Genomic DNA, 27,702 nt, shown 5'->3' on the forward strand with positions numbered 1-27,702 from the left:
TCATGAAGGAGGAATTATTCTGTTCTGATGGCAGATCTCAAGTTCTGCTTATAACGTCATCATTTGATAAATAGTGTTCTTCACTATTTTCTGAAGGCAACAGATTGGTCGCTGGTTGAGTAGAAAGTTCGGTGCAGATCCGAAGTTACTGCGCTCTAAAATTATTGATAAAGTAAGTATTCCTCATTATTGATAAGGTAGGTTTCCAGACATGATCAAGGGATAACTTGATCAGCTGTGTCCCATTTGCCGAGGTACACATCGCTTATTATGTATGGACGGTTCAGACGATGAAAATTAGGAAAAAGTATTGCCTTATGTCTTATAATGACTCACGATATCTAAGGACTATATTTCTCCAGTGCAGTGAGTTTTTATTACTTGGCATTCGATCCTGTGTTCGGGTAATTAATGATTTTATTATTTAACGGTTGAAGGTTTCCACTATTATATTTGTCATATAGGTAGGTAGAAGAAGTCGTTCAGAGTAAATTATTCAGGTTTCCAAGCAATGCTCAATTATAAATTAACAGACGAAATCTAAAAGTTTTTGTTTGGATATAATTTTATTATCAATTGCAATTTTTTTAATATTAAAAAACTGACAATAATATATAATGCTCTTATTCTTTGGTTTACCAATAAATTAGCAATCCGTGGTTCAATACAAGGATTTATAAATATAACACCTATAAAAAGGATTCTAAGAACCCTGGTTCTTCCAATTTCATTAATTCCACTTGATATTACGTTCCTTTAAAAAAGGATCGAACTTGATTGTCTTTATATTATAATCAAAAATTATGAAAAAGAAAAGTTATGGAATTTACACAAAAATAAGTTCGTATCAACTACTTTTCACATCAAGATCTTGAACACACAAGGGAAATGTATTTTGTTTTTTTTTTTCAATTCTTTTAAAATTTTGATTTCAGTTTGCTTCTCAGGGAATCAAATCTCAGTCTACTTGACACTAATCTCTCAAGAAGTTTATTTTCAATGTTGTTATTGATTCGGCACTTTATGATAATGTATATTGCAGGAAGACAGATTTTTTTTGTTTATCATCCTTTTGATATTCATATTACTCGTGAAATCATTGATGAAGGTCAACAAACTTTGATGAGAAGTGAATCTTTTTTAAACATATTCCTCTTACTGACGGAATATAATTCTATTCGCAATAAACATAGAATGAATCTTTTATATTATCACCGCCTATAAATACGTCTCTAGTAATTACTATGCTACAAGAGAATTTATGTGATACGTGATACAAATGATATCAAAATATATGAATTTCATTCAATTACTGATGTGTCAATCAGTAATGAATTTCGACTTGAATCGTTGTCCCACAATGGCAGAAATTTTGAATCTTATCCAAAGGCCATTGAATGCAGACACAAGATAGTACCATAGATGATGTTAAAATTCATAACACATGTAAATTTTCACAATTTTTAAATTTACTGTTTTCTTTACCAAACAGCCACGTCAACATTTGCCGTGCTTTCATACTTGCTCGAATGACACCTCTTGATTTATACCAATGGGCATTAGGATTCTCACTACTGCCACTATTTGCTCCCTTGCTCTCCAAATAACGACTTTTCAAGCGTATCTGGTTCAGAATACCCACGAGCAAGTCGTCGACGTTATGATTTATTCCTACTGATATTTCTATAAACTTGGCACGATAGGTACAAGCGATGCACTTTCCATCTGATCGAGGAAAAACAAAAGCAAAATGAAAAGGTAAGGCTTTGAATGTATTATGTCCTGAAATGTACTCTGGGAGGGTGGGGCAATATGAAACGGTAGAAGAATGATTGAGGTGAGCAGCAATTACAGCATAATTATTTTATCGCTACTGTTTCATGTGGCCCTACCCCCCACTGCAATAATGATTGACGATATTACCTTGTATTGAGACCGCTCTTGACCGTACAAGATCAACCTTGTTACCCACAAGAATAACAGGATGAGTGCGTAGAAGATCCCGATCGTGGAGTTGAGTTAAATACTCTTCAACTCGTTGAAAAGAGGCTTTATCAATGACAGAGTACATTATGATAAAAGCATCTACTTCAGGTATTTGGTCCAACTCGGTCTGAAATTTCGAGTAAAGCAATTGTAATGCCCGGTTGCTTTATCAATTTTGGTGTATTTGTCTCTTAACATTGAGGTCAATTAACTTGAATATTTGAATAAACCTATGGCATGTTATGGGGAATGGTCATCAACTGATCTTCTCAACATTTACCTTTAAATTTGTTATATTCTCGAACTTCAATTCACTCTCTTCACCGTTCAACATGACGAAAACTGATTGTTCACTGGGTACATCATCTAAAGTCGAAAATGAAACGAGAAAACGGTAATTCTCAATGTTCTCTTTGTATTACGAAGAACAAATCACACGATATGAGAGTATGTGCTTAGAATGAGTTTGAATGTTTAAGAAAAAAATGTAATGAATAAATCACTACCTCTTTGGCGATCATAAGCGTTGATGCATTCGCTGGTCATGAACTGACTAATGAGTGCAGTCTTTCCTACTCCACGTGCTCCAAGCATGCCAACCGTGTAAGAAATAACTTTTTTTGCTGGTTGTGCAGATTTTGTGTCAACTTCGGTATCGTTAAGAGCCAATGAATTAGACCTCGATCGTCTTCTTCGAAATGAATCGCCTCTGTTCACGACGCCTTTGCAGATCGACAGAAATAAATAGGTAGAGAGCAGCAGAAAAAGAAACAGAAAGCCAAGTGATAATTTTCTAATGAAAAGCAGACTTCCAATCTAGCCAAATGCTATCTCTACTTCTCCGAAAACACCAAAAGCAAAAGTCAGAATTTCACGCATATTTTATAAATATGTTTTTGAAATTCAAACAAATTTCCATTTTATTCTGGTATTTATCAGCCTTTGAAGTGTGTCTACAAAAGGTGTATGAAACTCAGACGTTTATTTTGAGTGCCGGCAAAAGAAGGAAAGCCATTATTCACCTTTGCTCGTTAAACTGAAACTTCTCAATCTGTAGCTTTCTTCGTCTTCGTCTTCCCGGCGCTGGGGAGGCTGAACATTAATGTCAGGTACATCCAAAAAAGCATTACTTTTTCTGTAATGCACATGATGCATGCTCTGCCCTCGCCGGCTACCCCTTCGTCTAAGACCTGGGCTTACGTCATTGTCGGTCAATCTCGGTTCACTGCTGCAATGAGGGGATTTCATACCTCCCCCGTGCTGATGCTGTGACTGCTGATGATGATGATGATGATGCTGTTGCTGCTGATAGTGATGATTAGCAGCTGAAAAAAAAGGAGAAAAACATTTCCACAAAATTCAGTGAAATTAACTGTATAATTGCGAGTGTATAGTGAGACATCAGAAGCTATATTCTCTCATGGGCGTGGTACTCCTCATTATTCAACCGTGAATATCTCGCATATACTGCCATCGATTCCCGATTATACATGGGGTATGCTCCCAACTAAATGCCAGACAGTTTGTGCCTTATTTATCGCATGTAAAACAATTTTTCAGAAGAATGAGATGATTTTCATTCCACAAAAAATAGGATACAATTGTTAATTAGAAGAAGGAGGGATATAATGTGATTAAATAATTTACTGTCCTAATATAATAGGGATGAAAAATCCAGTGCAATATATTTGATCATCTGTGGGGAACCCAGAATCACTCCTCGTGAAAATTGCTGTAGAATTACAATACCTTGTGCAGTAGCTTTACGTCGGATACTCTTACTACCCCCAGATACTCTAGCACTTTGAGATCTCGTAGCTGGGCGTCGTCGTCGTGTGGGAGTACTTCCACTGTCTGGAGTTCCTGTTCCACTATCTCCTTCACGTTCTTTCTTTTCATCCTTTCCTTTCATATCGGATGTGGATCCGGTGGACAACATTTGCTCCATACTTGAAAATCCAGGTGCACAAATTGATGCAGATCGTGTTTTTCTACTTTTAGCCGTATCCCTGTTCATAGCTGAAGATTTGTGTTGCTACCTGTTGATAATAGACGCAGAATGACCTTTTTTGTATGGAAAATGTCGAGAGTGACGTTAATGACCTTCTGGCAAATATCTCCTGTTCTATTCATTCTCACAGGATATTCACCAAGTGTTAAACTAGAGCAATGAGAATTAGCAGAATTTATTAAGAGCACGGTAAAAACAGATGTTTGAATTTTACCCACATTGTGTAAACATTTTTCAAGCAGTAAAAAATATCTCAGTAGAATGAAAGTCTGTCGGAATTTCCGGCACACAGGTGTCTAAACATTTTAATTGATTTTACAAATTTAGATATTTTTTTGCTATGAAATCTTTCATTTAAATATAGCTCTTTTCCCGAGAGTTGAAAACATAATTAGACATTAAATTTTAGTAAATCCGCAGTCATTGTCGGAATATTAATCAAGTATAGTAGACATTTCCATTTGTATGCCTTTAGACATGAACAAAAAATGTCCTCAATTGCGTGATTCAATAGCCATCATGTCCATTCATCGTAAGGATGATTGTCGTATTTATCATCAATACGCGATGAATATAGCAAATGAATTTATCATTTTAAATACAATTGGGGGTGAGTTTCACCGAAATCGACCTCGAATTTAATTTTGCCTGGCTCTTCTTGTCTCCTGCTTTATACACTTCAGTATCTATATTGCGGTTCGGAGAAAAGTATGATACAAACAAAGGAAAATTTTAATTATAAGAATTCCATGAAAGCTGGATTCGAATACTCGGGCCTGTTGCTTCCATCGTCACAACCAAGTCATTCTAAATTTGGCTCAACCGAGTAAGCAGATGAAATATCCAACTGCAGGCACACACCGTTCAGCATTTTGTATGTATATATCAATTATAGGAGTTTTTGCACAAAATTGTTCATGACTTCTGTTGCGTTTTCGTTAAGCCGATAAACTTTGCATGCCCAAAGAAAAAAAAAATGACGAGTTAGGGGGTGAAAAAAGATAATATCATCACATAAATCACACAGATTCGACATGTACTTGCACACATACTCCCTGCATATATATACTAATTTTATTGCAACCATTATCATTATTATTGTTACTAAAAATGGCTCAGTGGTGAGAAGCAGTTGTTAATTACCTCTATGAAAGTGAGACCGGAGCTTGAGTATTTCCAATTTCCATTAGAATAATTATTCTTCTCAGGATAATATTAAACACTAATCATACTAACAAGGATAATGTTTTTTGCGTACGCGCACATTTGTACGAGTGCTCGTTCGTCAATGTACTACACTTGACTATGTTACGCGAACGACTGGGGAACACTGGGGAATGGGAAAAGCCTATACTCCTGTTGTCGAGGGCTTTGCCTGACCCCGTGAGTATGGCCGCTACGTCGGTAATCCACCCATCAACCACCCGCGTCGCCGCCCGCAACCCGCCACCTTTCATCGCTTTTCGTTTGAGTGGTGTTAGCAGAGCAATGCAAATACAGGCGGTATGAAAAAAAAATCACACCCCTTTGTTTACACCCACATATGTATATCTTACCAACATTGAGTAGACTACACATAAATATCATTATTGCTAATGAAATAATATTGAACTATTTTCTCGGTTAAGGGCTGTTTGATGTGTTGACGCGTAAGCAAAAGTTACAGACTATTTTTGGAAATTTTGTTAAACTATGTTATTGGATTTTTATTGAAGTCTTTATTTGTTTTCAGGTGATTCTACTGAAATGATGTGCAATAGAGAGGATTGTAAAAGAAGTAAATAAAATTTCTACAGAATTCTGTGAGCTCCGGTTTTTTTCGTCTTATTCTTCCCTTTTCAACGACAAAAATTGAATGGAAAGCCCGACGAAATTCGGGCTGAAAAAAATCTATAGGAATATCTCGATAGAATAAATCTAATTCAGCTAACTGTTGAATTTTCATATGTTCTTATAAATGTAATAAAATGACCGGGATGTAGATTGCAAGCTCCGGGAATTTTCAATTAACAAAACCAAGATTGGAATATTAAACCTGAATTTGGAATCTTTTTATGTGGGAACATCGTCGCTGGGTTTAGCAGAATTCGTTACGGGAATTTCATATTTCCCAGATGGTTGAGGTTGCTGGGTGGAGGAATTATCTTCCGTGTGGATAATTGGTTCTCCTTCAAGCTTTTCCAAATTCGGGAGCCTCCGAGCGATCTCTGCTCTCCAAGGCTCAGTCTAAAATACATCACATCATCCAGATGACACTTATCTCACGAGGTAAATGAATTAATAATGAGAAAAAATTATTAATAATTTGATAAACCTCTTATCGGAACAATTGATAAATTTCTCTCACCTCGAAACTCTCACAAAGTGGATTTCCGACGAATAATAATTCTCGCAAATTGGTCAATTCTTGAAGCCTCATAAATTCGTTCCATTCTCGTACTTGATTGTTTGACATATATAAAACACGTAGATTCTTCATGGCCTGAATACCTTTCATTTTCTCAATGCAATTGTATGATATCCACAGTTCTTCCAAAGTTTCCCCCAGGGCCTCTAAGCCCGTGAAACCCTTAATAAAATTCCGTCCCAGGGATAGAATTTTCAAGTTCTTCAGTGCACTTAAGCAGGATATTTTTTCAATAATATTAGTTGATAATGAAAGTTTCTCACACTTCCCTAGACTTGAAAGTGAATTATCCATTTTCTCGATTGGTGGCCACTGAAAGCTCAAAACCACTTCTGTGGCTGAAGAAGCTTCTTGTCCATTTTCTTCCTCCCATCGTCGCAGAGCGTCTTTACAAGTTGTCGGTTTCCCCACGGACATGAAGATCACAAATGAAGTTTCTAATTGCCCTTACATCCTGTCAAATGTACACAAAGTAAAAATTGTTCAAATAAATCTTGTATTTTTGATTTTTGATTTTGATTTTTTCACCCAATTCCAGTCACACGTTCGACGATTGAAATTTGTTGAATCATATTGTGCTTTATATCGAACAAAAAAAAATATTTGAAGATCGTTACATGGCATTCCTTTAACAGACTATAAAATAGAATAGTATCTTACTCACGTATTCACAAACGTAGCCATGTATGTGGAGAAAAGAGCGAATCGGGACACAGCAAGGATGATTTATACATTTTAACTCGTATAGTACTTCTCAAGTGAATGAGTTATTTCGAGAAAGCCACACGATCTGGGGCATTTCAATAATGTCACTGATGCAGATTCCTTTGTTCTGGCGGTTTTAACAAGGATGAATATTGCCTGTAACATAAGACAGAGTATATAGATATAATTGGGCTCTTCTACATATTTTTCTCGACATGTACTTGAATTGAAAATTCTTACATATTAAATAAATTCTACTTTGTGTCATGCCCTCAAATATTCATTTTTTAGAGGGTTTAGTGTGCCTAAAGGGCCTGTGTAATACATGATGTGTGAAAAATTGGAGGACTCCATTGAAATCGTAAATGACGGTTTCTGATTGTGATACTCAACAATATCATACAGCAATTTCCTCTCCAGTGTTTAATGATGTGAAAAATATGTTTGTTAATCTCTATAATGTGATCCCAAGTTGATTTCAATGATAAATTATGTTCTATTCAGCCCAATCGCTTTCATCGATTTGACTGATGAGCTGAGATAATAAACATATTAAAATACCGGTTTTATTACTGGCTGTCGAATGATAGGTCACTTTGAAACATAATGCCGGAAGTTTAGGTATAGAAAAATTCTTCCTGATGAATTTTCGTCAAGATTTGAATACTGGCATCCCAAGTGTCAACACAAATGATCTAATGAAGACACACTTGCGAAGGTACTTGATAAAAGTAAGATTCTATGTTCAATTCTTGTTTTCAGCTGTTGCCTATGGCGATCTCTTACCTCTCAAAATAAATCGTTATTGAATGGTGGTTCTATACATAAAGGACTCTACGTGCAGCATATTACATATAAACGCAAGTGAAAAGTGAAACGATCGATAGTTGATGGCAATCTCAGACAATAATTGTATTGGCTTCAATAGAAATGTGTCATTTCAAATTTCTTTTCTTAAAATTTAGAATAAAATCTCAAAGGAAAACAGATGTCACTATTTACAGATTAACAGATACCCGGTGAGCGTGAGGGTTCTGCCTGTGGCACACAGGGGTACCTAGTCCCATCAATTATTTAAAAAAAGATATGAAATTAACGAAACATTTGAAGCTCAATGCAAACGGGCGCAAACTTATTATCAACAATAGAATAAGTTCATTTTGTGAAAAATAATCACCTATTGGCTATCCATAGACGAGCTTTTTTGGCGCCGCAGCTGCCAAAATCGACCGTGGCACCTCTTACCGTTGGGATCATGACTAACATTCGCGTTAGTCGCCTGACCCAGGGACTAGTGACATCTGTGTGCCACAGGCAGAACTCTCATGCTGAGATGGTTTGTTCAACCGCAAAAGGGAATCTCCTGTCGGCTATCTACATATAAATTTGTGCAACATCTGGTAAACATCAGTGCAGTACATGAAGCAAACCAACCAAACCCCAGCTGATTTTTCACAATTTTCATTCCTTCCAGTTATTTTTCAAGTTCATTTACTGTTGAACTGACCCGAACAATCAGATCTGAGGTGATCCGTGTGAGGTGTCTTGAAGATAATCGAAGAATGCGTGACTGTCCAGTCAGTGTGGCAAGCCGATATCCTGGGCTCCTCGAGTAATCAAGAATCGGGTGGATTGTGAACTTGAAAACATGCGACAATGGATTGGAAGCCGAAAACACTTGGTGCTCGCTGTTTTTGCGACAATAAGTGTTGTCGTCGGCGGGAATATTGGAGCCCTTAATGTCTGTGGACCTGATACGTCTGATGAAACATCGTCCAGGTGATTTGCATCAAGCACTTTGTTTACTAATTGGTCTAACAATTTATGAAAATTAACGAATGGGCCAATTCTGATTTTTCTGATGTACTAGGGATTCCGTGAATTGTTCGAAACAGATTTTATAGATTTTATAGTCTTCTTTTTAGACACCTGAATAATTCATGAATTACCTGTGCCACCATTTGAACCTCGCAAATCGAACTAATTATCCCGAAAATAAAGAAAAGATAGTGATGTCCATTATCCCTAGGGCTTAAAGAGGCAGGAAAGGTAGATAGAGTCAACAGATCAATTTCTGAACAATGTAAACCTCCATTCAATATTCTTTCACGATGATAATGAAAATTGTCTTATTTGACCTTCCATTTTTTTGTGGCGGGCAATTTAAACAGATACCAACTTATTCTTCACGACAAATCCTGTGTCGCTCCGCATTATCGAATAATTATTAAAAGATGATGATTAAGGTATCAATGTTTTTACCGAACACTTAGATAATTTTTTTGAGTCCTTGGGGGGATTTTGAGAAAGGGATTCATTGGGAAACCAGCTCTTTCTCATTTTCTAAATTTTTAATATCTGGCTTTGCTTCAGTTTGGTGTTCATCAGCACTTTAGATGGAAATCTACTGGCTCTCGATCTCAATAAGAATGGAGAGAAGAAATGGAGTGTCGATTTTCAGGATAAACCAATGCTGTCATCCAGTATTCACAAGCGGGAGGTAATGATTAAAATGATTGGCAAATTGTCGAAAGTAACTAAATTCCTTTGCATTCTTATCACCAGTTAAACAACGACGGTCATTGGGTGAGACTGATTCCCTCCTTGAACGGAGGGCTCTACAAGTTTGACGGTGAAAATTTGGAGTCCCTGCGAGTCACCCCTCAGCAGCTCCTACGTTCGTCATTCCGTTATTCCGATGATTTAGTGCTTTCTGGGTCTGGGGAAACTCGGACCTATGGCATCTCCAGTTCATCCGGGAAGATCTTGTACCACTGTCACGAGGGTAGCTGCACGAACATGACGGAGAACGAGACATACCTGGGGCAGGATGTCCTCGTGGTCAGAAGGTTTCAAGATACTATTAGAGCTGCAGAACCGCGAACAGGCCAGGAGAGATGGAACTATTCAGTTGGACAGCATGAACTTGAGCTCATTCCCTACGATAACCAGAAGTGCAACAATAAATTGCTCCAATGGGTGGAGAATATTGTGCTGAAAGTGAACGTTCCAGAGGGTCTGATCTGGGCAGTAAATAGGACCAGCCCTGAGAGCAAGCTATGGCAGTACAAGATGGACTCACCGATTGTGTCAGTGTGGCGACAGCATGGAGAGCGAATGAAGAGTGATGATGATGGTACCAGAAGACTGACGTCCTTGAATTTGTTCGAGAGCACCGAGCGGAATTGGGGAAGTCAATATACGGCGAGTCCGGACATCTACGTGGCGATGCACGACCGCCAGCTGTATATTCAGGAGAACACGAAGCATGTCAAGCTACTAGGTACAACGAGCCCCCATCGAACATATCCTTGGCGCCCGTATCCTGCTTCTGACACAGCCTTGGCGATCCGCCAAGAGGATGCTTCCCTCTCGACAGCCCTCTCAGTCCTCTACAACTCGGAATACATCAATGGCAATGGATTCTACCTGCACAGTAGAGAGACTTTGCAGAAGGAGAATTCCAACCAGTGCAACAAGAGCCATGCTCCTCTTCTGGGGGCTCCTGCCCAGCTGGACCCACCCCCGGACGATTCCTACTCCGAGGAAACCCCAGTTCAGGTGATAATCGTCTCTTTATGGTACTGGTGGAAGGAGGTCCTCATAATCTCCATCACAACGGCCATTCTTTTGAATTTTATGTTGACCCAACGACTTCTTAATGCCACCTCTCGGGTCAAAGATGCAGTACTGCCTCCTCTCATTGTTGAGAGGCCCTTACCCCCGAAGGAAGCTCCTCCCCAGCTACCTCCAGTACTGGAATGCTCAGGAGAATTCGTATCCAGATATTTGACAGACTTCGATCCAGTGGACTGCTTAGGTAAAGGTGGTTATGGTGTAGTCTTCGAGGCGCGAAAGAAAATTGACCACGTGAATTACGCGGTGAAGAGGATCACCCTTCCGAACAACGAAGACGCGAGGGAGAGAGTCATGAGGGAGGTTCGAGCCCTAGCAAACCTGGACCATCAGAACATTGTTCGATATTTCCACGCCTGGCTGGAGTGCCCCCCGGCTGGCTGGAAGGAAGAGCACGACGACATGTACATAAATAGACAGAAATTTTCCCCTTCCGAATTCCCCTCCGAGATATCGATGACCCCATCGAAGCCAAGTGCATCTGTCTGCATCGATCTCCCAAACAGTGAAAAATCATCAGTCGATTCGGCTTTCGAGGCACTAGAGCTCAACAAAGTGAACGACGAATCGTCCTTCATTGTGTTCGACGAAGGAAGTGATGACTCTGCCGTAACCGAGGAGATTTATGACTCTGCTGGAATCACGGAGACTTCAGAATCAATTAATTATCCCAGGGGAGATGATGACAATGGTCTTGGAGATGATTCTGAGTCCATAGTCTTTCGGAATACCTGCTCTGAAAAGATTGTCGATCAAACTGACAAGAGTGAGAGGGACAAGAGAAAGGCCTCCCTGTCTCTCATGCTGGGGCAGAAATCCTCGAAGAAAATCCCTCGGATGTTCTTGTACATTCAGATGCAACTATGTCACAGGGAGAGCCTCAGGGAGTGGATGAAGCGTCAGACCCAGGACAGAAATCCTGACAATGTCGAGAGCATTTTCCAGCAGATTGTGGATGGCGTTGAGTACGTTCATCTTCATGGACTCATCCACAGGGACCTAAAGCCCTCGAATATATTTTTTTCCTATGATAAGAAAGTCAAGATTGGAGATTTTGGACTGGCTACTGCTATGACTGAGGGCTGGGAGGAGCCCCGCACTCCCAATGGAGCCGAGGTTGAGGGGGTGGGGAATGGTCTTCACACGGCACATGTGGGTACACACCTCTATATGGCCCCTGAACAGATGAATGGACAGGTTTATAATTATAAGGTAGATATTTACGCTCTGGGGATCATCTTGTTCGAGTTGTTGAGCCCTTTTGGGACTGATATGGAAAGAATGCTGGCTATTTTGGATCTCAGGAAGGCCGTTTTTCCGGAGGGCTTTGGGGAGAAACATCCCAAGGCGATTGAGCTTCTCAGAATGATGCTCGATGAAAACCCTGGAAAGAGACCGACCACTCTGGGGATTAAGGCGAGACCCCCGTTAGCGAAGAGTGAATGGAGGGTCGGGAACGAGGGAGACGAAGGCAAGTGGCATTTTGATTTGCCGCAGATTAGTCGGCATTCTTCGGTTAATAATAGTAGTAGTGGAGAATCTTGGGATATCAGTGCGTCTTAATTGGGTGTGGGTTTTTACAATTATGAGAGAATCTAAGAATGAATGTTAATCGTTATGAGAATGGACATGTCAATGTTCATGGGAATGAGGAGAGAAGGGAGTATCTTAAGATTTTTGCAAGAGGAATTTGTTGGTGAGATGATTTCTGAAGAGATGTATTGAGAGTTTACTTTGCGAAAGGACTAGAAGAGAGGATACTGTGGTCTTCTTGTTCAGAAAGAATATTTTATGATTTTTCTCTACATTCAACAGTTCTTGAAATATTTGCAGGATCACATGTAGTTAATATTTTTGAAGATTTATCGTTCCCAGTTTCTAGAGAATGGTTTTTCTCTGAGATCAGCTTGAAAAAGAAGGGATTGAGAAAAAATCCAGGAAATATTTCACAAAAGAAGTTTTTGGACTTTATGTAAACTAAACGGTTCGAATGTTATTTCCGACAGGCTCAACATAAACTTTCTGACTCATTTCTACTATTCCCTCCCATAGAATGGCATACGGGTTCAGAGAGTTTGCATTAAATTTAGAAATGTTAAGTTTTAATTCTTAAGTTCGTCGAACTCCTCGGTTGTATGAATTATTAAGTTCCAATTAGGAGTTAAAAAATACTGTTGTGACAGTTATAGATTAAGGCTGAGAGAATGGGGAATGACTATAACACTCCAGTGATGTTTAAGGTATTCACTAATGAAAATTCTTATGATGAATTTTTGCGAGTACGACGAGGTTGTCCTCACATTTTATGTAAATACAATACAATGCCCAGACATAACTTAATTTTTTTATAATAAAAATGGCAAAATCGATTGTAATCTCAGTAGCGATACATCACCACTTTGCATTCTCAAAGTATTTATTGATTATATAATGATCATTGAAGGTCAATGATTTCTGCAATAGGTAGTGTTTTGTATTCATTAAAGATCCCCAAGAAAATCGACGAAATACAGCAACCATACAAATCTTTATTCATAATCTCAATTACGTTCCATTAACAATCACTCAATATTCTCCAAAATCCAAAATATTTGTTCTCTTCTAATCTCTGGTGATAAGACTATTCCAAAGTATTATCTTCACAAGCAAGTAAATAAAAAAAAAGGTCACGTCATGCTAGAAACATCGAATGACAAAACATTGAAAATTCGCACTTCTCCTTCAGCTAAAAATCAGTCACAATGGAAATCAGTTGTTTATAAAAAAAAAGAGTATTAATAAAGAATTGTTTACGGGATCCATTCCACATCATTAGTCTCAATTCTTCCGTGACTGGGGGGTGTCGTTGTGGTGGTGGGCTTCCTCTCCTTCTCCTCAGTCCCCGCTATCTTGTGATAAACTTTGCTCCCAGCGTTGGCGACCCACTCAACACCGTCTCCAATCTTCTCCCCAGCCTTCTTAAATAATTTCCCAATGTTCTCGGCACTGAAGGTCCCGGGGTTAATGTCGATATCCACAGGATCTTTTCCGGTGTCGCAGCCCGTCTGAGGAACGATACTGAGTTCGAAAGGATCAACTCCGAATCGACTCAGTTTTGCTCTGATTTCATCAATCGTCGATTTTTCGAGCTCCTTCGTGCGAGAGAGCAGGGTTGCACTCTGCCGGTGGGCAAAGGCCAGGGATTGACAGGTGAAAATAGCTGCATAAGTGTCGTAGTCGGTTGCGAAAACCACGTGAGAGGCTGTTCCAGCCACACCTGGAAGACGAGGTGTTTTTTATTTTTTCTTCTCTTTTTTATTTATGATGAAAATCGAACAAATAGTGGGTAATTGAACGCGAGGAAATTCAGGAAATACAGAAAATATTGCTGGGATATCCAAGTACTTTCTCTAGAGTAGTGCTTGGGCCACATTAAATGATGAAATGAGTGAATGAATTTGTCCTCTAAATATTTCAGTGCGTTTGAAAATATTTACGACACCGTCAAGTAGAAATCATAGGCAGAATCCTAGGATTTGGAGTTAGAAAAACTTCTCTAATCTTGTCAATAATAATAAAAATAGAATTAGTAATAAAACTGTAATTATTAAATCAAACTTACTCAGTGGAAAACGGACTTGCATGCGTCCGGGTGTGCTTGGCTCGGGAACCGTGAGCTCCCCAGTATAATGGTACTCATGTTTCAGTGGCGTGAGGCCTGAAATGAAAAAAAAAATGTGAATCAACTGCGACAGTAGCAACTAACAATAAACCACTTTAAACTCATTCATTTAATCGGTCGCGGTTATAACAGTCCTTATTCATTGGAGCCTGCATGACGCATGACTCACACAGAGTCCTTCATAAAGTCATCAACATATTTTTTCTTTTCAACTTCTTGTTGAACGATTTTTTCGGTGGTGTACTGTGAGTTTTTCATAGTTGTTTCTACTTTAGCAAGTTTCTTTGGATTTTATTTATTCATGAATGGACGGAATTTACCAAGGATTGGATGATTGGAGTCCTGGGTGATTATATACTCTCCGGGCTCATCTCCGCGTGTGTAATTATAGCTGATGCATTTACTGGCTGTTGATGTCTTCTGGATGACGTACCAATGGCCTAGGAACTGCACATAAAATTATTTTCCCATTAATTTATGAGCGTAAAATTTTTTGGGCGACAAAAACAGCTTTTGTTATTTTTTGACAAATGTGCCAAATTCTGTCTACTAAATTTGGCTAAAAAAATGGCAATTCATCTAGCATGAATACCTCATAGACTGTCAATGCGCCTTATAAAATAATTTACGAATAAACTCTAAAGACAGTAGAAATTCCTGTGGAAGCAGAAATATTACTCTGCGATGCTTAGACAACCCTCGACAGTCTTCGCCAATCCATCTCCTTCTTGGAATATTTAGTATCCAGCTTCCATAAAAATTCTATAACCCAGAGATAAAAAAAATTCGCATTATAACAATGGAACTATTTCTAGTAATTACCCGGCCCATTTGGAATCCCTGCTGGGGTTCCACGGTGGGGCATGACCCCATGTGATAAGAGTGTCCACTGGCCACTGCCAAAACTCCCAAGAGGACTCCAAAACTCCCCAGTGAAACCATCTGTCGAAAATCAATCATTCAATCACAATAACAGAATTCCACAGGGTCAAACAACCGGTTTTGTAATTATCCTCGCGAGGGATCAATTGAGTCGATTCGCTCGCCTTCAGCCCACGGATATGGCCCTGAGCAACGACCGAGAACGATCTCATGAGAGCAATTTCAAGTCTTGAATATGTCGGCGGATTTTCATCGCCAAAAATTGGAAAAAGATAATGGATTTTGAAAAAAAAACTCCGAAAGTAGTAAAAATTCTTAACTTTCATTTTCCCTGTCCAAGAGACAATATGGGCGCAATCAAATATCAATGAAACATTGTAACTTTAGATAATAATTAAGAAAGAAAAGTGAAAGCGTGAATAAATATGAAGTGGTAGCGAATTTATTTCTTTGCGCAACGGAAATTTTGCCCTCGGTAAAAAAAAAGAGAAGTGTAGTAAAACTTACGATGATGTACGTCCGTACCGTAAATTGCCACTGTCAACAGGCACTGAGCGTCGCTGAGTTTTATAAGAATGGTCCCTCCCTCTCCCCTCATCGTAAGGAATCACCACATCCGAATGGAAATGATGAATCGTTCGCCGAAAGGCGTCACAGTAAGCATGAATAGAGCCGGATCAGTAAAGTGGAGTTTCTCAAATCTTTCATATCTTTGGAACAAACAATGCAGCTTAGATGATTTTATTTTATTTTGTAGGTAAAGAAAATATATAGAAATCAGAGGTAAATTTTCGGAATTTCACTCAGTGAATCCGGAGATTTTCCTACCTGAAGAGGACTTATTTCCCGCTTCTCATCGAACAAATGGAAGTTTGGGTCTTGTTAATCCTAGGATTATCTCGATAGTGGGTGGTTCTAGGGGGTAATACATTAGGACATTTTTTGTAGCGGCCGAAATCTCAATAAGAAAGTGTTTTATGAGTTTTTCCCATGGGACAACTCCTTACGAAGACAGTTCAAAAATCATGACGACGAAAAAATCTGGCTGCTGGATTTTCCCACTGCAAGCTCTTTCAACGAAATGATTACATCTCACTGATAACAAGAAAATTGTATGACGCATGCCGAACCGCTGACCCGACACTCTGCATTCCCGCAAAGTCTCGTTCGTCTATTGAGGGAAGACCTATGAACGACTTACATAATTAATTTAATGAGAGTAATCTGATCTAGAAACATTATATTATTTTTCTTTATTTTTTCAACCTCTCAGACAATCAATGTGTCACATGTAAAAAATTGAACACTCGTATGGTTTCGTTGCTTACATAAATTTTCAATTTTCCAAATTTTTCCATCCAAAATATTTACAAGTTCATTGGATGAAACGCCCTGTGAGTATGAGTGTTAAAATAAGATAGGAATGTGTATTATACAGACAATCGGGATGACGTGTACGAAAGTATTTTATGGCCATGTTCTGTAGAAGATTTTGTAGATGAATTTGTATTGAAACCCTGCAGAAGTGACATTGAAATTTTACTAGAAATTCTTTAGAATTTCGTTGAAATTGAAATCCATTAAGATTTCAAATTTCGGTTCAATTTATCGTAAAATTTCGTTCACGTTCTTATGGCACTCCATTGAAGTTCTATTAAAATTAAAATTCTAGCGAATTTTCATTAAAGTTCTATTGCATTTGTAATTTAATTACACAAAACTCCATCCTCAGTGACCCCATCCACCCAGAACCATTTCCTCTAAAAACATCCTCCAGGGCATGTCCAGAAAATATCTCAACCAAAAATTTTCACCTCGAGAAGAATACGAAGAGTCATCAACCTGTAGAAAAACCCTCGAATGAACCGACATCAAGATAAATAATCAAATCGAATAAAAAAAAATAATGATACACCAAAGTGCGATTCAGTTAAATTATAATAAAACTTGTGGAGAATAGTAAACATATCGACGTGAACATGGAATCAAACTGGAGTATTTAACGATTACACTTTAAAATCGAATTGTGAAGTTAAGAGAAACGACAGAGGCATTCTCGTGAACGAAGCAGTGTGGAGATTGTTGTCCCAGAGAATCCAAAACCACATGATCTTCCTTGGTATACTTATCACGTCGGCGGAAGTTTACTGAGATCTAGATCCTTGAAGTACGGGTGTTCGAGAGCTGCACGTGCTGAAATACGTTTCTCTGGATTGTAGACGAGCATCGCCTGGAGGAGATCGAGACCCTTCTCGTTCAGCGGCTTCACCTGATTTCCTAAATTATTTGTCGTCCAGTTGGGAAATGTGGCTTTGTAATCCGCTAGTTGAGTAACACCAGGCCAATTTTCTTCAGTAGGTGTTTTCAAGACACTGCATAAATTTAACACAAAATAATTAATTAATAGTAAATACATGCATAATTGTGTTTAGCATGTCTCTTGACCTTACTGTTGTTTCTGAAATTCTGTTATGGTAGTGATTTTAGTTCAAGAATTCTAGAATTAATTCAGTAAAGCTTTAGTATAGAAGGAAATGTAAGAAACTAGAAATATCTCCATATTTTCCTCTTAAAGTGCTTCTTATCAACATATTAAAGCGTACTCAAGTGTTTTGGTTATTTTTTCATTAGTGGAACGCTGTTCTACTTGTGTAGGGCATAGAGGATATTTTTAAAGTTAATGACATTCCATGGAAAATAATTAAATCAGATGAAGATTAAATTACCGGAATATTCTGAACAATTGATCAATTTCACTGTCCCCTTGGAACAATGGTTTTTTCGTCGCCATTTCAGCGAAGATGCAGCCTATGCTCCAGACATCGATGGCACATGTGTACCTGGTGGTGCCTAGGAGGATCTCTGGGGCTCTGTACCACAGGGTAACGACCTCATGTGTGTAGACTCTCACTGGAATACCAAATGCCCTTCCCAAACCAAAATCAGCGACTTTTATTCCCCCACGTGCGTCGATGAGAAGATTTTGGGGTTTCAAGTCACGATGGAGGACTCGTCGTGTGTGGCAGAAGAGCACAGCTCGTGTAATCTTGAATAAATATGATTATTAATAATGATGCTTTTATAATTTCCCTTGAAATTACTCCTTGCTAAAGTAATTTCCTTTTCAGCGGTTTTTATAATTGCTTCCAGTGAATAATTTTCGAGTTTAAAGTATTCACCTGGTACAAATATGATTTAACTGTCTCGGTAGGGATTAATGTTTCACTCCCCAGAGTATCCATATATTTTTTAAGATCCATCGTGAGATACTCAAAGATGAGATACAGTCTAGACTCTTCCATGAGCACATCAATCAGTCCCACGATGTTCGGATGTTTCAACTCCTTCAGCAACGAAATCTCACGTATAGCTGTGGATGGTATGCCCTCATCATCGCTCTCGAGACGAATTTTCTTCATGGCAACAATTTCCCCAGTTTTCTTGTGTTTCCCCTTGTAGACGACGCCATAGGTCCCTTCGCAACACAAGTAAACAAAACGTCAGAACCTCTGTTTCGCGATACTACCATGGAAATTGTCAAAAGACGGCTTAGACCCTTCTCCCGAGCTTTGTGCTCTTCAAAGTCATGAATTGGCGAGGAAAAATGAAAATTGTGGAAAAATGCACGTGGGGATGAGCTTTTGGCGATGGGGAGGGACAGGACCGGTGTTAAGAAACGTTTTTTTGGCACTTACCCTCGCCAATCTTCTCGACCTTCGTGAAGTTCTCCATCCTGGTGATCTCACTGTGAACCAGGCTCTCGTCGGTTCAATTGTAATCCCCAATAACACCACTTTTTTCCACTTTTCACTGAGGGAAATGAGGACTGAATAGGCGGGATGTGCATGCACCTGCACGAACGCTGACCGTTCGTAACGCTCAAAATTCAAATGCCGTCGCCATGTTGGATTGTGAGGGGGCGTTACCATTGGCTATTGAGAATGAATTGGTTCGGCCAATGATCTTTATTTCAGTTTTTTTGAATGGGAAATCTGGGACATCTGTCAAAAGCCCGAATATCAGAGTTCTCTGGAGTAAAAGTCTGCAGAGTCAGTTCCAAAGATGACAAAATTAAAGAGAGTCACTTTGTGAATCTGTCACTGTCAGTCGCCCAGTTACCCTATCGCTTATTAAAATTAACAACAAACGCGCAATGGGTATTAACAATAATTCTCGTAGTGATTCCCCAATTGAATTAATGACACAAAGTTTGTTTTTGTTGTGAACTGTTTTTAGAGAGCAGGTTACGTGTTCTTTAAAGAGAATTAACAGAATAATTATGCAATAATTTGGAAAAAAATAAGAGTACGTTTATTTGGAAATAGTTGTAATCGTATTTGGAAAAAATAAACAGAAAGGACAAACATTTTCCTGAAAAATCATTTGTGAAATAGCGAAAAATGTTATCGTCGAAAATTTATGAAAATATTAGTGCAATCAAGTTGACAGCGAGATAAAAATGTTGAATTTGCCTCCAACTCTGAGACAAATCTCATCGCGATATCTGTTATTCGGCGTCCGAACCGCATCTACCTCGCCCTCTACAGCACGACCACCGCGAACCATTTGGCACGTTAAAAAATGGCGGACTGCACGGGTGCGTTTTGTGATACTGTTAATAAACTATTCTCATAACAAATTTTATTACCCCAATAGTACTCTTTGTCGTTCCTTCAATAATTATTTTCATAATTCCATCTTCCATCACCCTCATCAGCCCTGCAAGGGACAATTTATCATTAAACACCCTTTCCACATTCCTCTACGTTGTTCCAATGTGTGACGATTACGCTATTTTGCTTGTGATGACAATAGATCTGCGATCTCCTTTTCCTCGAGTTTAGGATTTTTACCCTTCACGGTAAATAATTTGGAATTGTTTTATTGATTAGAGAGTACGGAGGACTTCAATGGGCCCAGGCCGCCGATAATCATGAAGTTCGACGCACCGGAGGAAACCAGTGAAAACTCAGCTAATGGTTCGTTAATTTATGACATTTAAATTCCATTATTAAAAACTCAAATTTGCATTTTTACTATGACTCTGTTAATTGATTCACCTTTTACGTGAATCGTTCCCCTGATTGATTTCTTGGAGATTGCTAAAGAAATCTTTAAGAGAGGTCATAACCTCAATCAAATTACAGACAAAACTGAGGAACAATCAGTTGAGGACAGTTCCAAGACGCCATCCTCGCCCTACTCCAACTCCGCCCCCAAAATCCATAGTGAGTATCTTTCCGTCTTCTTAATTAAACATGGAAAAGACGTAGAGGAAATTTTCTTTCACCATATCGATCAAATTCGTTGAAGCATGCTGATGAATATTTCAATTCATCAAGTGTTGGTGATTATTCAGAAATAAAATGGAAAATATGGAGCTTAATTTTGTCCTCTGCTGTCATTTTTATTTTAACATTCCTTCAATATGTCAACTATTGGGCACATGGACTTTTATCTCAGTCTCATTGACACATTTCGATAATTGTAAAGGATTAAATGTATGACAAGGTCGGTGTCAAATATAAAATATACTTGGACATCTTCAATTCACAAATAAATTTTCGCAGAGTTTGTGTAGGATTAAAAAAGTGGTACAAACATGAAGTCATCAATCTGTGCAATAGTCACAATTAATTGTAATAATTATCTCAACAATAATTCTTGTAGGTCCAGTACTGACAGCCTCAAAATTCGGCAACTCTTTCGGCATAAGTGAATTCCGTAAATTATCGTCCTCAGTTTTGAAACCATCGAGTCTTCTCCGGCCCTCCCAACTGACTCCATTAGCAACAAATTCTCCCAGCACATCCCTGACGTCCAAGGACTCATCGAATCCATTCACTAAAGTAACAGACGGTGCATTATTCGATGAAAACGGCGAGGAGGCCACAAAATCGAGTGAGGACACCGCAGAGACTAATAGCGAAACGAAGAAACCAGAGGAGGGCCCAAAATTCCTGCCCCTGGGGACAAGCTCCAAGGAGCACCAAGACAACAGTGTAAATAGTGCAGTGACAGCCAACTCGTCGGCCTCCAGCTTTGTCTTTGGTCAGAACCTCAAGGAGAGGGTGACTGTGACGAAACAGAATGACAACGATAATACAGAGAATGAAGAGCAGGAGGAGACCATCAAGGAAGAAAAGAGCAATGAGAATGGAGCCTCTGAGTTGCTGTTCTCCAGTGCCGCTGCCGTATGTCGAAGCACTAGCAGACCTGGACTCACTCTGACTCAGGCCGCCCAGGAGATCGAGGAGGCTAATCGCGCTAACAAGAGGAAGTACAATCAGGTTACTCCACTCACAGGAGAGGAAGAGGAGACCAATGTTCTTCAGATCAATTGTAAACTGTTTGCCTTCGACAAGGTGAGGGCTTTTCTAATTCTCCGGCTATTCATTTTAAAAATCCAATTTCTTCCTGATCGTTCGCAAGACCACTCCTGGTGCAATTAAAGGAAATCAAAATGTAACGACTAATAACTCGTAAGACAGATAATGATAAATATAAATTTTGTAATTTCTCAGGCAACTAGCAGTTGGCAAGAGCGAGGGCGAGGTACCCTCCGGTTGAACGACCGTGACGATGAGTCTCGGCTCGTTGGGCGTGCAACAGGAACTCAACGACTCATATTGAATACTAAAGTATGGCCTGGAATGACAGCTGAACTCGCTGGACCAAAATCACTGAGGTTAACTGCCATGGATGTTCACGGTGACATTAGAATTTTCATTGTGCAAGCCGCCCCTAAAGAAGTCGATCAGCTGCACAATCTTCTAATGCAACGGCTCAAACGTGCAAAGGAACGTCAGCCAAAAAAACTGGCCACTGAACACTGACAATTGATCACAATTTTTATTTGTTAAATGAGTGATACAAACGTACTCGTGGTGTGACCATTATTGACTGATAATGTTGGCTGATAACTTAAAGTGGATTTACTGATGTGCGATTCCAGTTTCTTTTAGTTTTGCGAGTTCTTGGACTCGTAGGAACGGGGGGAAGAGGCAAAATGGAACATGAGAAACAATGTGTTGAAACAGGTGGTAGATTTTTTTTTAATGAGATCAATTGGTGGAAGAGTTAAACAACTCACAAAAGCTTTATCTCTTAACAGAAAACAAAAATAAACAATTCGAGTAGACCTTCTTCAAGATTAAATTTGTTCTTGAGAAAAATGCTCTATGGCTCTTCAATTCTGAGATCCTTATCGAATATTACCTATCCATTTAATTTGACTTCAGCTGGAAGCTGTTAATTATTAATAATTTATCCCAGGAACGAATGATTTGTTCGAAAAATGTCGAAAACTTTATTTTCAAGGAATTTCCGAATAATAGGGTTTTTTTCCACGTCCGAAAACACCACACATTACGGAGATCATTTTGGGGTAAAAATTTGAAAATTGTTTCGTCATCATTGATTTAAGTACAGAACTTTTTAATGTAGTTTTTGAGTTTGATCATTACAAAATATTCGATTTTCCATTGCTTTTTGCCTCTGGTTATTCCCTATTGACAGTCTTTTACACGAGAATTTAAAAAAATAATCATGGAAACAAATACACGTGGATATGTCTGTGAATAGAGTGGAAGAATCAATTGGATGATTTGGAGACATGAACTTTTGGAGGATTTATCAGAACACACGTAGCATAATAATAAATTATGTATAGTTCTTACGGGTAATGAATGTTTTTTTTTATTTTTTATGGAAATTTTAATTTTCCCCCCCATCATTTCGTGAGAAGAGTCGACAGAAGTGAAGTTTATCGATTTAAAAAGTTTTGAGCTAATGTACAAATTAAATCTAAAAATTTGCTGAGAAATGAAATTGAATAAAACTTGATAAACCGAATGGAATAGCTTTAGTTTTATGTTTATGTTCAATCCTTTCACCCCTCATCCGAAAAAAATGACTGAAAAATCATGTTAAATGGCGCTGGTGGTGTAAAAATCATGCGCAGTTCCCCGAAGATTCCGTCAAGTTGTTAAAAAATATATGTATGGCGGGCGGTATTCAACGCTACCGATATTTATAGACACGTTGAGATTTTCGTAGCAAACTCACGGCGTTTTTAGGCGTCAAAAAATCCGGTATCATCTGACCCCTTGCATTTAATCCATTCTCGCAATATCAGTCACGTGATTCACCCTCATCCCCTAATGCAGTTTCAAAAAACTCACCCAAGTTCAATTAATCAGGAATTGGTGCCTTGTGATAATGATTGAGATTTTTTGGGGACTGGCGAGTCCCACATGGTGACGAGTGATGTTCAGGAAAATATCATCGAATTCCGGAGTGAATCATCGGAGATAGGAAGAAATCATCGATTTTCAAGCTATGAATCACGATTTATTCGCTTGAAATTTAAACTAATTTTGACTTTTGAGTCGCGATATTATTTACAAACCACGTGGACGCGAATGAATTATCCCAGAGCTTTATCTAGTTATTTTGTATTTATTTATTTATTGACTGGGATTAACTGTTGATGATCATATTAACGGAGGGATTAATTACCGTTGATGAACGACGAAAGCGGAGCGTCTATGTTTCGATTGATTATTCGACTGGAAGATCTGGAATTAATTGCGGAAAGAGGCTTTGGTGATGCATTGAAAATCGAAATACAGCGAAATTAGTGGCACGAGGACTTTGTAATATTTATAGACGCCTCATTTTGGTTTGTGAGAGTGCCGGACAGAGGTGTGAATCGACGCTACTCGTGGAGAATACCTCAAATTAAGATTTCAAAATTGTTTTGGAGATACGAACATTTCGAGCATAATCAATTTCAAGGGAATAACAATGGGCAGGGGCTCAACAGAGACTCGAACTGGTGAATGTTAATGGGAAGTTATTTAATTGGGAAAGGGGTAATTAATCAGGGGGAAGATGATGTTTACGGGGGGAAGATCCTCGCATTCAAAACGCCGAAATGCGAACAGCAGTAGAAATACTAGTAATAGTAGTAGTAGTAGTAGGAAATGTACACTTGACTATCGACTGCCGCAGCCCAGAATGGGGCCAGAGGGATATACCTACAGGTGAGTAATTATTGCCTGAATTTTTTTCATCTTTCATATTTTCCAGTAATACTTATTCTCATTTAAACGAGAGTAATGAGCCACGGTGATGCGCGCGGTTAAGGATTTCGCCGACTTTTACGAAGTCAATATAAATTTTTCAATTGAATTGCGTCCGAAAATTGTGAAGAAGTTAGAAACTTTCAGTGCTACTAAAATGACATTTGGCTCAGAATTTTTTTTGTTGACATTCGTTGGTTGTAAATAAAGTGTTGATGTGGTTTACACATTCCAGAAATATTTTTTTTCATATTTTTAAAAAGTTTCACTGGAAAAAAGTATCGAAGTACTGGGTATTCTTAAAGTAAATAATCTCCTAAATTGTCGACTGTGGCCGTGACGGCTTCGAAAAAATCCGTTCGATTCACCTTCGATTGAGCTATTAATGAGTCAATGGCATTAATAAAGGAATTGATGATTTTCCAACCCAAAACAGAACGAGAATTCCATCGCCACTGAACCCAGAAGACCTGCCATCTCCGTCAGCCGGAAGGACTTACGTTTACCGAACTCGAGTCCCTCGGCGCGATTTAACTGGAGAGTCAACCTCTTCGGCTACTCCTCTCCTGGAGCATGATCCAGGTGGCCCTATCACCCGACGTCGAGGAGCCGTCAAGCACAACAAGATTCACGTGATAAGGGGCCACAGACTCGCCGCTAAATTCTTTCGACAACCCACGTTCTGCGCATTCTGCAAAGACTTCCTCTGGTACAGTCCTATTACACTCCAGAATTCACCGGTGGATTTTTCTAATAATAACAGTCAATCGTATTCTCATGCATTTTTGTTAGTTCAGGGTTTATAAGTCTCGACTCAACGGGTTTTTCCACATATTTTTAAGAATCGGGTGACGTACGATGGCGGGGAATATATTCGAGATTAATAAATTATGCAATTGTTGTTTGGAAACTGTTTTTCGGGAATATATTGAAAACCGAAGTGGACAGCCAATTTTCTTTTCACAAATTTCGAGAGACAAGAATTTTCCTCATAAAAAATGTCTAATTTTCCATAATTCGAGAAATTTAATCAATATCTTGGAAATTGATAATTTTTAAAATATTTATTCCAAAGGTTAAATCTCCTAAGCGATTAATTGTTTTTAATCCCAGAGACTTTGACAATCACCAACGAGCAATGACTTATCGGGTCTTCGTATCTGCCATCCTAATTAAGACAGCGAAATGGTTATAAAAATATAATTTTGATAATTTAAATATTTCGGGTTTTCTTCAAATTTTAAACCTGAAGTCAAACTGTTCTTATTTAACATCGATTTATCGTACTGTTTGTTTTTCTTTCAGGGGTTTTGGGAAGCAGGGCTATCAATGCCAAGGTGCGAGGTCGTTTATCACTATTTTCTATGTACGTATACACCACGAAAAAATGTGATATTATAATATTTTCACTCTCGTTTCAGCCTGCCAGACTGCAGTCCACAAGAAGTGTCATGACAAACTGCTGACGAAGTGTTTAGAGAGTGGGAGAGACTCGGAAAATACTATTGTAAATGTGCACATTGTTATCAGCATGCGTTTCATGATAGCTTTAGTAGTTAATTTAGTGCTTATCGACAGGGGAAAAATTACTTCAATAGCAAGTTCTGTTCTTCTTCAATAGCCCAGTTCTATCAACTTTGGGTGGGTCTTTACAGGGAATATGTTGCAATTCTAACAGAATTCAGTTTGAAAATCTAGAAAAAATTGGAAAATTTAATTTTGTCGCCCTGAAGATAAATCAAATTCTATTGTTTTCTTTTAGTAATGTATTATCTGTTAAACATTTCTATTGAAGAGTTAATTGATCATTCTTTCAAATGACATTGATTCATGATTTTTCCCCCATAATAGCTAAAAATAAAACCGCTTCCGATCTGTGCTCTTCTCCTAGTTGTTACTTCACTACTGAACATCTCAGTGATTTACTGACTTTTGAATTTGTAAGAGAAAAAAAGTGAGGATGTTTGCATGACTGCACATTGATCATATTCACTTAGCCAATTTATTTGTTTTAGGAAGCTACTCGACTCTGATTTATTGCTTGAGTGTTTCAAGCGAAAGTGTCTTGATGGAGCATGAAAGCTTCGTGTGAGCTTGCGATTATATTAATATCTTATTTTATTTATTTGCGATGTTTTAAATTACGTTAAAAATTCCAAAGCTCTTTCTCGGTGGGGAAAGAGAAATGCGGAAAAATCATCATCAAATTCACCTCAGAAGAGCAATCGACCAACGCTGCCAATGAGATAATTACATTTCTAAAGCTTGACAAAAATCTTCGAAAGGCTTTATGAACTTCTTCGCTCTATCTCCACAAATATACAAATATCCATAAAATCGTCAAATTTTCAAGCTCAACTGCGATTCATTCAACTGATATCGAAATATCGATAATTAAACCGTCGATTTTGTTCTGAGTGATGGCTGCTTTATTTATGCTCTTGTATTTATCAATGAAATAATTAAATATTCACAATGCATCATTGATTGATTCTATTCAGTACTTGAGGGAACGATTCAAGGTGGATGTGCCCCATAGGTTTCGTCCCCACACCTTCATGTCGCCGACATTCTGTGATCACTGTGGCTCAATGCTCTACGGATTCTTTCGTCAAGGTCTGAAGTGCGATGGTAAGTCTGTTTCTCCTTCCGATTGTTTATGACTGCCAAAGTAAACAATCATTGAAATCATCACGATCATGTCTTGAAAACCTCGGACATTTCTAAACATGAACTGATGACGAAGTTAATTCATTACTTCAATTGTCCTTCAACTCAATTGCAATTTTTAAATTCTGAAAATTTTGCTGATCAATTTCATCTGGCTCTGTCTTAGCGAGCACAGACCCTTAAGAACGTTTTTCATTGAAGCCCAATTATTTAAATGTTGAGTCAGCGAAGTTCTTTCGCTGTCAGCGAAGTTCTTAGAGGCGCGGATTAATATGCGATACAAAAGCCGTATGTGAGGAGTTAAGGGTCGTAAAAAATAAAAATTGATTCATTTCCTACTGAAGAAATTAGACCAGTCAACTCATGAATTTTAAATTAATCAAAAATCATAGATGTCATCTAAATAAATTATCCAAAATTCATATCGATTTCGACATATTTTAGCGTAATTTTCGTAATTTAAACCTTTGAGCCGTCAAGTCCGCTCAAAGTACCGCCCTGACTTGGCTGGCCTAAATGACTAAATCCTAAGTTACCATCCGAGATCAGTCCGAAATTCCTTTTCTACCGAATGACGCTACCCCAACAATCATCATTTCACAATATAATGAAAAATAATTCCTCGAATTCCCCCCTCCCACTCCCAGCTGCCCCTCAT

The 27,702-nt window shown here is 38.5% G+C and overlaps 7 protein-coding genes across 17 annotated transcripts; 3 read left to right on the forward strand and 4 right to left on the reverse strand.

Annotated features, from left to right (window-relative positions):
- Positions 1-546: 546 nt before the first annotated feature.
- LOC135160399 (GTP-binding protein RAD-like) lies at positions 547-4,003 on the reverse strand. 2 transcript variants are annotated; one of them, XM_064116911.1, is made up of 6 exons: positions 3,736-4,003; positions 3,009-3,311; positions 2,493-2,708; positions 2,267-2,352; positions 1,924-2,113; positions 547-1,725 (listed from the first exon to the last, which is right to left on the reverse strand). In XM_064116911.1, the coding sequence occupies exons 1-6, from the start codon at positions 4,001-4,003 to the stop codon at positions 1,436-1,438; spliced, it is 1,353 nt and encodes a 450-aa protein (XP_063972981.1). In that variant the 3' UTR covers positions 547-1,435. The 2 variants fall into 2 exon arrangements, with proteins under 2 accessions (XP_063972981.1, XP_063972989.1); XM_064116919.1 differs by lacking the exon at positions 2,493-2,708.
- A 2,029-nt stretch (positions 4,004-6,032) lies between these two features.
- Positions 6,033-8,584, reverse strand: LOC135160620 (dynein axonemal light chain 1-like). Of its 5 annotated transcripts, none has more exons than XM_064117364.1 (4): positions 8,287-8,584; positions 7,069-7,265; positions 6,345-6,858; positions 6,033-6,223 (listed from the first exon to the last, which is right to left on the reverse strand). In XM_064117364.1, exons 3-4 carry the CDS (start codon positions 6,819-6,821, stop codon positions 6,050-6,052), a joined length of 651 nt encoding a protein of 216 aa, XP_063973434.1. In that variant the 5' UTR covers positions 6,822-6,858; positions 7,069-7,265; positions 8,287-8,584; the 3' UTR covers positions 6,033-6,049. The 5 variants fall into 5 exon arrangements, with proteins under 5 accessions (XP_063973434.1, XP_063973422.1, XP_063973442.1 ...); XM_064117352.1 differs by lacking the exon at positions 8,287-8,584 and adding an exon at positions 7,896-8,034; XM_064117372.1 differs by lacking the exon at positions 8,287-8,584 and adding an exon at positions 7,671-7,846.
- Positions 8,585-8,750: 166 nt separating this feature from the next.
- Positions 8,751-13,701, forward strand: LOC135160173 (eukaryotic translation initiation factor 2-alpha kinase-like). 2 transcript variants are annotated; one of them, XM_064116423.1, is made up of 5 exons: positions 8,751-8,888; positions 9,035-9,158; positions 9,281-9,355; positions 9,483-9,609; positions 9,675-13,701. In XM_064116423.1, the coding sequence occupies exons 4-5, from the start codon at positions 9,580-9,582 to the stop codon at positions 12,306-12,308; spliced, it is 2,664 nt and encodes an 887-aa protein (XP_063972493.1). In that variant the 5' UTR covers positions 8,751-8,888; positions 9,035-9,158; positions 9,281-9,355; positions 9,483-9,579; the 3' UTR covers positions 12,309-13,701. The 2 variants fall into 2 exon arrangements, with proteins under 2 accessions (XP_063972493.1, XP_063972485.1); XM_064116415.1 differs by lacking the exons at positions 9,035-9,158; positions 9,281-9,355 and having other exon boundaries at positions 8,753-8,888.
- Positions 13,254-15,949, reverse strand: LOC135160554 (apolipoprotein D-like). The gene is made up of 5 exons (XM_064117207.1): positions 15,796-15,949; positions 15,229-15,348; positions 14,727-14,853; positions 14,347-14,442; positions 13,254-14,001 (listed from the first exon to the last, which is right to left on the reverse strand). The coding sequence occupies exons 2-5, from the start codon at positions 15,346-15,348 to the stop codon at positions 13,535-13,537; spliced, it is 810 nt and encodes a 269-aa protein (XP_063973277.1). The 5' UTR covers positions 15,796-15,949; the 3' UTR covers positions 13,254-13,534.
- A 567-nt stretch (positions 15,950-16,516) lies between these two features.
- Positions 16,517-19,292, reverse strand: LOC135160537 (cyclin-dependent kinase 1). The gene is made up of 4 exons (XM_064117185.1): positions 18,984-19,292; positions 18,468-18,763; positions 18,015-18,334; positions 16,517-17,660 (listed from the first exon to the last, which is right to left on the reverse strand). The coding sequence occupies exons 1-4, from the start codon at positions 19,018-19,020 to the stop codon at positions 17,417-17,419; spliced, it is 897 nt and encodes a 298-aa protein (XP_063973255.1). The 5' UTR covers positions 19,021-19,292; the 3' UTR covers positions 16,517-17,416.
- Positions 19,293-19,813: 521 nt separating this feature from the next.
- On the forward strand, positions 19,814-23,142 carry LOC135160443 (ran-binding protein 3). Its single transcript, XM_064116981.1, has 5 exons — positions 19,814-19,885; positions 20,181-20,267; positions 20,436-20,516; positions 20,959-21,653; positions 21,813-23,142. Exons 1-5 carry the CDS (start codon positions 19,870-19,872, stop codon positions 22,122-22,124), a joined length of 1,191 nt encoding a protein of 396 aa, XP_063973051.1. The 5' UTR covers positions 19,814-19,869; the 3' UTR covers positions 22,125-23,142.
- Positions 23,143-23,336: 194 nt separating this feature from the next.
- LOC135160600 (serine/threonine-protein kinase D3-like) lies at positions 23,337-27,005 on the forward strand. Of its 5 annotated transcripts, none has more exons than XR_010298591.1 (5): positions 23,337-24,335; positions 24,811-25,083; positions 25,680-25,711; positions 25,796-26,328; positions 26,390-26,839. XR_010298591.1 is itself a non-coding variant. In XM_064117341.1 (5 exons), exons 1-4 carry the CDS (start codon positions 24,184-24,186, stop codon positions 25,838-25,840), a joined length of 531 nt encoding a protein of 176 aa, XP_063973411.1. In that variant the 5' UTR covers positions 23,337-24,183; the 3' UTR covers positions 25,841-25,881; positions 26,876-27,005. The 5 variants fall into 5 exon arrangements, 3 of the variants coding, with proteins under 3 accessions (XP_063973411.1, XP_063973401.1, XP_063973386.1); XR_010298590.1 differs by having other exon boundaries at positions 25,796-26,314; XM_064117341.1 differs by lacking the exon at positions 26,390-26,839 and adding an exon at positions 26,876-27,005 and having other exon boundaries at positions 25,680-25,740; positions 25,796-25,881.
- Positions 27,006-27,702: the final 697 nt, after the last annotated feature.

The sequence above is a fragment of the Diachasmimorpha longicaudata genome, chromosome 1 (genome assembly GCF_034640455.1).
Source record: "Diachasmimorpha longicaudata isolate KC_UGA_2023 chromosome 1, iyDiaLong2, whole genome shotgun sequence".
Lineage (NCBI taxonomy): Eukaryota > Metazoa > Arthropoda > Insecta > Hymenoptera > Braconidae > Diachasmimorpha > Diachasmimorpha longicaudata.